We start from the raw sequence: 9,298 nt of genomic DNA, 5'->3' as shown, positions 1-9,298 counted from the left end.
AGGAAATCTCTGCAAAATACGCTGTGAGATGAACAGAGCGAGGCAGATCAGACAGTGTGCATGCTGCATTACTGTTTCTGTTCAAAGGGGAGAGAAAAAACATTACTGCTCATTTTTTGTACAGAAGTATTTTTAAATTTCTAGAAAGAGACAAGAAATAGGGAGACCTGTTTTTCATCTCTGAGCCATGTGGACATAATTCTTATAGAAAACAATGACAATGAAAAAAGAAAAACACTGTGTGAACTTAAGGTTGACTTTTGGATGTATTCCGGGTGCTATAAAAGCACATATTTGCATCATTGTCCAAAACACTCAAGTGATTTAAGTTTCTCTTACAGAAAAAAGAGAATATTTCCCCCCAAAAATTGTTTCCCTATATTTAAGATATTTTTAAATTCTATTACTTCAGTAACATCCTTCAAAAGAAAATCCCAAAGCACAAACACTTCTTTACCTAATGGTAACATTATGCTAACACTACAAGCACATTACATGTAAGGAACTGAAATTCAAGTAATCATCTAAACCTTTGAGGTCGGTACTATTACTACTCCATTTTCCAAATGAGACCATTGAGGGGCTACCACTTTTCTCCCATCTTGCAGCTAAGAAATGAAAGAAAGGAGATTCCAGGGAAACTGGCATCCTCCAAGACCAGAACACTTAACCACAGCTGGCCCAGCCTCCTGAGTTGCCTCTAGTGGGCTGAAGGGTGACAAAATGGGGGAAACAGCCCGGTGAGCCAGAATGACAACACCCTCAGGTCTTTAAGGTTCAGCTAGGAGGTGTTCTTTAACCATAAGAGTGTCACAGCTCTCTCTTCCTTTAACCTTAGGATGCCAGAGCTCTCTCCTCACTAGCCTCCCATACCTGCTTTGAGAGGACAGGCAGAATCATTTTCTGGTGTGTAACAGAAAATACTATAGGTCACCTCCAATGACAACAAATTCTAGTGCCATGAAAATCTCACTGTAACAAAAATGTTTACGATTATTTCATTCCCATTATTCTATCCACTCGGTAAGTTTGTTCCAACAAAACAAAACGTATAAGTATATCCAAGACAATGACTGGTGCTTGTGGTCTATGATATCCTCCTTTACAGCCAAAATACAGATGTGTCCGCTTAGCTTTGCCCATTCAGGTCTTTACATCATTCAAACCAATATAAACTCTCTATAGCTACATAAACAGGAAAAAAAAAAAGCCATTCATCTTGTTCATCCCTCTGCACCTTCTGCAGGTAAATCTGTGGGCTCTTACAGCACTGAGCTCACACACAGGCCAATCAGAACACACAGCTCAGGATAAGGGAAGCTCTTTTAAGCAAAGCCCTTGCGCAGCACAAACTCAAGTCCGCAAGTGCCAGGTTTTGGAGGATCCCAGGGGTGGCTTGGTGACTTACCCTCGCTGGCATTTTCTTTGAGCTGTTCCTCGTATTCCTGCATGGCCGACACACAGCTGTTGTGAATCAGCTCCCCAAGGCGCTTCAGATCTGCAACGGACTTATCCACCAGCTCGGCATCGCGGGCTATGCACTCCAGCCTGGGGACACACAAGGACGGGGACACTTCAAGGCCCTGTCCCCACTTGCCTAATGTCACGTGAAAAATACCACTTGGTCTCAGATAAACTTGTTCCTACGAAGCAATACAGGGCCGTGTGCCCACTGAAGTCACATGAGATACCATCTGGTCTCCTATAAACTAGCTCCTAAAAAGACCCTTTTCTCTCCATTCCTTAATTGATTATTCCGACAAGAACTCTGCAACAGCTACTGAGGGCTCAATCACTCATTTTCCATCATAAAGAACTGTGCCTTGGAATAGTCCGTAATTTCACAACAGAGGGGAAAGAGCTCGGTTTCCCTTGTGAACCACATGGGCTGTCTGATAACGGTAGCAGGAAAGTGCCAGAAGACTATTTTAAACTCATCTGCCTCCCCGGTGCCCTCTTTCTTGTCTTTTCTTTTCTTTTCCAGCCTGCTTTCCATTCATTGCAGTGTTTTCTTAGGAGCAAAGTACAGTTATTGCTATTATGTGTTTTGCGGATCTCTAAATCATATGGAGCATGGAATACATTCATGTCTAATAAACATCAGGCCACCTAAAGGTGCCAGACTGTAAGCCAGAAGCAATTGCAACCCAACAGTGAGAGACGCAGATAAGGAACAATTATTAACTTACCGTTCAAGGGGGAGGCCAAACTTCTTATACGCTTTGATGAACCTAGAAAGATGATTGAAAAAAAAAAAACACATTAAGAAAACAGAGACTTTAGCTATGTTATTGCAAATATATCCTGTGAAAAAATATGAGCCATGTAAACTGAAAAATAGACTGGGCCCAATCCTTACAATAGGCACTAAATGGATGAATGTTTACTGCCTTTGAAAATGGCCAACTCAAAATAATGAGTGGTGAAAATCTATTCAAACTAAAGATCAACTTTATTCTCAGTGACTGATCATGAAACCGGTTGGGGACGTAATTGAGAATGGTGACTTAATTCTAACATTATCCTTTTTCGAAGGTACAAGTTTTGTAATGGATGATTCAATCACTACACATTTTGTGATAAAACCCCCAAAATAGTTAATTGGTCTATTCGGTCCACTACTGTTACTTTCAATTCCATACAGCAATATTTTTCATCATTTTCTGGTCAATAATACAACTATACAATTTTTAAGACTGCCTCAAATATTTTGGGGAATGAGGCAAAGTACAATATATGATTTAAAGTTTCTTAGGCAAAACTATTTTGGAAATTCTGTTGACTCCTGCCCAACCTTAACTCCAACCAAATTCCAACCTATCCTACAAGTCTCCAGGCAAACCATGCTGTACGCCAATCCACGTGTTTCGTGCTCCACTCCCTACAGCTAACCACGAGCACTGTCAATAAAAAGCAAGATGTCACAATACGTCAAGGGCCTCACTGTGACATGCCGTGCCAAATCACTAAAATAATCTGGTTAGGTAAGAGTGTAAGGAGGGATACTATGGGGGAAAAATGGAATGCGAGGGCATGGTAACTGAAGAAAATGGAGATGAATGTGACAATAACTTAGGAACAATATGAAAATAACAGCGTGGATAAAAGGATTAGGAAGGAAAGTATTATGTGTGAAAGTGAACCTGAGGATTATTCTGCAACTCTACATTTCTCCCTGATATACACTGAACTATCTTACATCTGAAATAATATGACATTTGGGATTTGCTTCAAACTAATACTGAGAGGGGTGGCCAGTTAGCTCAATTGGTTAAGAGTGTGGTGCTGGTAACACCAAGGTTGCCGGTTTGATCCCCACATAGGCCACTGTGAGCTGCAGCCTCCTTAAAAAATAATAATAATACTGAGGCAGAGAAGCATATCTGGGATGTTGTATGACTCGGTCTCTTGTGCCTTTCTGGTCGGTACTGGCCTCTGCCCTCCCTGTCTAAGTGTAAGGGGTCCCATCAGCCCAAGGTCAATGGCATGCCCTCCCCCAAGCAAGCCCAAGTGAGAGCAGAGCCGGCCCGAACCTGCGGATCTCCGCGTCAGTAAATCCCTCCACCAGGTCCTTCCGCACACTCCGGGGGCGCCCTCTACGCTTTGGCTTCTTGTCGTCATCAGAGTCATCTGTCTCACTCTCGGAAGCAGAGGACCTCTGGGCCTGCCTCTTAGACTCAGTGTCAGAGTCGCTGTCATTTGTCTGAGCCTGAAATGGCAAAGTCACATTGTAACAAATGCTGGGTGCAAGAAGTCTGAGGACAAAGACCAGCCCACCCTAATTCTTTGGTACTCAGAACGTCCCTTCACACCAGACAAGTCAATCTAATGAGAAGGAGGCAGATGTCATGTAATGAAGGTACGTCTGGCTTGGGATCGTCACACTTCCAGAGACATATCATAACATAGTAAGTAAACAGATATAAATACTTGGATGATAGGTTCATGGTGACTTCCTTGGGCAAGTTACTTGCCCTCATTTTCCATTTGTAAAATGAGAATAATAGCACCTATAATTAGGGTTTTCATAAGGATTAAATGAGTCAGTAAGTGTGAATCCACTAACTCATGCCTGGCACAGAGTGAGTACTCAGAATGAGTAATAGCTACTATTAGCTAATGCTGATTTTCCAAGATCTTGTCCAAACCCCAATCTGTTATCTCCAACAAATTGGGTAGTAACTACCTAATTCGATGTTGTTACAAACATCAAACTCAATAGTGCCTGTGCTGGTGCTTCATAAGCTGTGAAGCACACTTCCATAATCTCTTCCGAGTATTTACACCAACTGCTACGAACAAAACACTTAAAGGCAAAAAAAAGGTTTGCCAATTAGGAACAAATCATTAGGATTGCTGGTTCTAAAGTCGATGACAAAATGCAAACTTCTGTCAAACTCCAGTCCTGTGCGGCCATCTCACAAAGAGCCACCGAGCAGAGATGAAATGCCTCCTGCGCCCTGGGCGTTTTTCCATGGTCCTCTGCGAGGCTGCCCTAAAATCCTCCAGGTCAGGGCCCCTTCCTTGAACCGCCAGCACTTTGGCAGCCTTTACGGCAGAAGTTATCATACGGACACGCGTTATCTTTCATCTCACTCGGTCACCTTTTTAGTGGAACTCCGAATTCGTGGCAACATGTAAATTTCCTCCAGCTCCTTCTGCCGCTCCTCCTCCTCTACTCTCTTCCTCTGCTCCTCAGGGATGATCTCGTCCCAGTCCTTGTGAGGACGCTCTTCCAGCTCTTCTTCATCTTCCATTGTTGCGAAGTTGGCGACCTTGAAACAAATGGGCAACTGACATTTCCCTATTTCCCAAACACCGTTTACTGAGACAGCAGCTCACAATAGCGGCTTTCACCTAAGTAGGGTGCTACGAATAATATGAGGACTCCTATGATGTTACATAACCAAAGAATCAGTCTCCTACGAATCTCTCCCGTATCTTCCCCACAGTAAGTTGCCAAAACCTCAATTTCATCAGAAATCTCACTGAAAAGTAGGGAACCAGATCTAACGATATAAATTCTTGTAACTATTGGAAGATTTGTTGCTAAATCACACATTTTCTAATAAAAGATACTAATTAGAAATTTTAGATTTGTTTAGATTACAAAATGCTGAATACCTAATACTAATCTATTACGAACTTACAGTTCTATAAAATTTAAGTGGGTACTGAATAGAGCTCATGTGAAACAATGCCTAACTCAAACCACTAGCTATCATCTAGCCAACTTGTTTCTTTATTCCTTTTTATCAAAAGTATAGAAGCAAAAGGTATATAATAATTTCATTGCTCAAAATGCACTTCAGTCTTAGGAATGAAAATGAGAACATAAAATGCAAAAGCGTTCAAGCAAACCTGGAGGAATACTCCATTTACTTTATATCAAATATTTAGTATCCGATATCTATTTGTACTGAAACAATATGTGTCCCAGAAAGAAAACCACCTGAGTGGATTTCAGGCTCAGACTGTGGCTGCACAGAAACACGGGCCAGCTCCAGCCAGCCTCTGAGGGGCAGTGCACAGGCCCCAGGTCTGGCTCCACATTCTTCGTATTCCTTCCCACCTAGGCCTTATGAGTCTAATGAAGTACAGCAGGGCTTCTGGGAGTTCCATTCCTCAATCACTTGGAACTGACAGTGAAGTCAGAACTTGATGTCTTTTGGCCAAAATTAAGTCTAATTTCCAACATGGATATTGTGATCCTCATCATCAGATTTTTTAAATTCCACGACAAGAGGTGTAATTCCTGAGACTGAAAATTTAACATTTCTGTATTATGAAATGAATCATTTGACCAACCTCTTAAACACTGTTTGTAATTACTTCAAGGTCTCAGTCTTAAAACACAGATGAAAATGATATTGGTCGACATATAAATATCAACATTGCATATACATCTATCTGTCAGTCGTTCATGCAGTTGGAAATTTAACTTTTCCAAAGGTGGCATAGTGGTTAAGAGCCAGACAACAGGCCAGACCACCTGCCTAGGAGGTAATCACGATTCCATGTATGTGTGACCTTAAGGAAACCTACTGAGCCTCTCTGTGCCTCAGTTTCCTCATCCGTAAATGAAGATAACATCTACGGTGGTTAAGGACTTGAAGAGTTAATATATATAAAGCATTATAAACAGTGCTTGAAGCATACTAAGAGTTATATAAGTGTTGGTCATTATCAAGAAAATGGAAATCTTACATTATCTCAAAAAGTGTCTGCAACATGTTAAAATAGGGTAACACAAAAAAAAGTAAGGATTACTGGAAAAAATGAAGTCAATTCAGTGAAAAACTCCAGAAAAAGAGTCCCTACAGTAAGCAGATCCTACTTCATTCAAATCCCTTAACCGGGTGCTGAAAACATAATGGCCACAAGGACTTTACAAAGGCCAGAGTCACCAGTAATGTGACTTCTGATTAATCTGCAGCATGCAGAAACTTTTACACCTAAACACTCATATAATATTCTGACCAAGACAATCATCATGAGGATTACTTCTGTTTGAGAGCAGCAGTCATAGAAATGGAATCCAGTTGAAACACTATTAATCACCTTCATCTTCAGACACATTAGCCGACCCTACAGCTCTCTCTGGGTCACTCGATTCCTTGTTTTTCCACTGAGACAATGTCTATCTGTGACCAGCCCTGGACCTCACTGCACGATGCTGCTTCCTCCTTAACACTTGGCCCACATCCCCCTCCCTCCTAAGGGGTCTGTCACACTTTGCCATCACCGTAACCTCCAGGTCTCCCCTGCTTCTCTAACCTGCGTGGAGCCAACCCGTGGTCAAGCCTTTCAACCACGTTCTCCCTTGAACCTGGGAAACTTGCCCCTTTGTGATTCTCCTGTGCCTACCAAGCCCATCTCCCACCTTAGGATCACCAACTGATCCAATTTCTGACCTCAAGGATTGCTGGAGAAGGTCATACGACCTGCTGACTGGCTCCCATGTGAAGTGAAGCCTGTCTTCTAAATTCAGCTCTGCCTCCTATCACGTTCCTCCCCGAAACTCTCAGCCCCACCCAGGGCCGTCCCAGATCCTTTCCACTTCTCAGCAAACGCTTCACTTAACTTGAGTGGTAATTGAGGTCACCAACTCGAACTCCCACATCTTCTACACCCTCCTATTCCCTAAAGTGAACTTTCCTTTTTCTTCCGAAAGGTCAAGTTCTCCATTTGTGCTTTTGAGTACACCTCTTCCAGTCTCCTCATACCTCACTATTCTCAAGTTCTTTCCTAGAAGTTCAACCTAGAAACATGGTCACATCTTTAAAAAAAAACCTTGCTCTGCTTGATCCTTTTATCCCATACGTTATCTTCACTCTACTCTTCATTAGCTTTTTAATATCTATACTGAATGCTGTCACCTCCTATTTACCTGCTGCCCAGCTTCTGCATTTATTCCTAATCTCATTTAATTTTCTGTCATATCCAAATACCATAGGCCACCTGGTAATCAACCTTAAAAGAACTTTCCACAATTTCCTTACCTTAAATTGTGACAGGAGCTCATCTGTCGCACTTGTTGACACTTCGTTCTCTCTGGTTTCAGCCAAACGTAAAATTTCATCTATATCCATTTCCTGAAAGAAAACAGCAACACAGGTATGGTAAAAAAAGAAAAAAAGCCAACAGTGGTCACAGCACTTACTGAAAATGTTTGTGTCTTTCTGACATTCCATTTTTTATTTTCTTTTACAGTCTCAGCTTTGTATCCTTTACATATATCTAATGTTTCAAACTATTATTTATACAAATGATAAGGTAAAACTTCAGAAATTACAAGAAATATACCTGGAATAAAAAAGACCAAGAACAGAATCCTCGAATGCTTTTCTCATTCTTTCCTACTCAATGTAGTAAAAGCTTTGCTCTCTTAAGAAAACAACAACAACAACAACAAAAACTATGTCCTTCAAGTAATCCCTGTTTCTTTATAAAAGCATAGAACACAGGCTCAGAATCTACTTCCAGGAAAATTTAGATGTTCACAGATACTTGTCAAGAAAAATTGTTTTCTTCATTGTTAATTACCTGAGGCTCTGACTCCTCGCCTTCAAGCTCTTTGAAGAGATCCTCTGCCCCAAATTTCAAAATAGCTGTGAGTTCTTCTTTATTAAAAGGATTTGAACTGTAAAAGTAAAATGTAGTTGTAATGTCTTAGGAATGTCAAATAACCTCTATGGAGTTCTATTATGCTACATCTCTATGTATCGATCCTTCATAAAGGGGTCAAATTACCGGTGAAAATATAAATTCTGCCACAAGAAAAAAATAATCTCTCAAATTATTTCATTTTTAAAATCTGCAGAATGAGTTTGTGGTGGTAAACCTCGCCCGGCTGAAGACTGGGAAATCAATTATTTTCCTGTTGTCTTGTCTATTACGTGGTTAAGCGAAAAATGTCACTAGCAGGATGAAAGGAGAAAAGTTCTCTGTGTCCTTTGGCTCAGAAAGTTATCATTCGCCAAGAACTTTCAACCTACTCACGTCTGTTCCAAAGTTAAAAGGACCAAGATCCTCCCACCTAGGTTCCTCTTTGATGGAAAATTATCTGAAAAGATTCTAGTTGGGAAGGCTCATTGGGTTTCACTTATAAAACAAGCTACAGGACTGACACAGAAGACACTTAGCAATTTGGTCAAAACGTAAACTCTAAGAGAAATAATTGTACTTCCAAACAAAGCTAATTGAAATCTGACTACTCTCCTTCCCTAGCCTTCTGTTTCAATGGAAAAAATAATCATCTCCACACAAACATTTTTACCAACAGTAAGAAACCAGCTAGCTGCCAATTCAATTTTCTCACCGCTGAGAAGTTCAAGGCAACACTGTGCCATGATGAAAGCCTAATGGAGAGCACACAGCTGCCGCTGCTGCTGCTGTGGCATATGTCACATGTAGAGCCAAAGGCAAAAGGCAAGAGAAGGGCATAAAAGAAAAAAAGAAAAAAATAGGGAAAACAAAATAAAATGCATATGCCATTTTGCTTGCAGTCTTGGCTTGGCCTTTTCCAGTAATTAAAGGGCTAATGTCTGTTGTACAAAATCCTATTAGAATGAATTCTATCGAATTTGATGTCAAATCAGTTTGACTCTGCTACCACCTCCCCGATCTTTCTGGCACTCACTTCGACCTTCCCGAGTTGTTTTCCAGGACCGTCCGGCCAGTGGTGTCCATGCGCTGAATCACCAGATGGTCCAATACCATCTTCTTTTTGGCCCTTTCTATGATCTCTTCCTCCACGGTCCCCTTGGTAACCAGGCGATAAATATTTACCTGCAAG

General features: G+C 41.2%; 1 protein-coding gene across 1 annotated transcript in view; it reads right to left on the bottom strand.

The window, feature by feature from the left end:
* LOC109380360 (chromodomain-helicase-DNA-binding protein 2-like) overlaps positions 1 to 9,298 on the bottom strand; it is a 36,415-nt gene that overhangs the window by 10,029 nt on the left and 17,088 nt on the right. The window contains exons 3-9 of the mRNA XM_019637845.1: positions 9,143 to 9,291; positions 8,047 to 8,143; positions 7,503 to 7,595; positions 4,605 to 4,775; positions 3,534 to 3,709; positions 2,190 to 2,231; positions 1,409 to 1,548 (exon numbers count right to left, since the gene is read on the bottom strand). Of these exons, the coding sequence (XP_019493390.1) occupies positions 1,409 to 1,548; positions 2,190 to 2,231; positions 3,534 to 3,709; positions 4,605 to 4,775; positions 7,503 to 7,595; positions 8,047 to 8,143; positions 9,143 to 9,291 (868 nt within the window). The remainder of the gene's footprint in view (positions 1 to 1,408; positions 1,549 to 2,189; positions 2,232 to 3,533; positions 3,710 to 4,604; positions 4,776 to 7,502; positions 7,596 to 8,046; positions 8,144 to 9,142; positions 9,292 to 9,298) is intronic.

This window comes from Hipposideros armiger, unplaced genomic scaffold (assembly GCF_001890085.2).
Source record: "Hipposideros armiger isolate ML-2016 unplaced genomic scaffold, ASM189008v1 scaffold_35, whole genome shotgun sequence".
NCBI classification, from domain to species: domain Eukaryota; kingdom Metazoa; phylum Chordata; class Mammalia; order Chiroptera; family Hipposideridae; genus Hipposideros; species Hipposideros armiger.
This window is presented reverse-complemented; position numbering and strand designations above follow the sequence as displayed.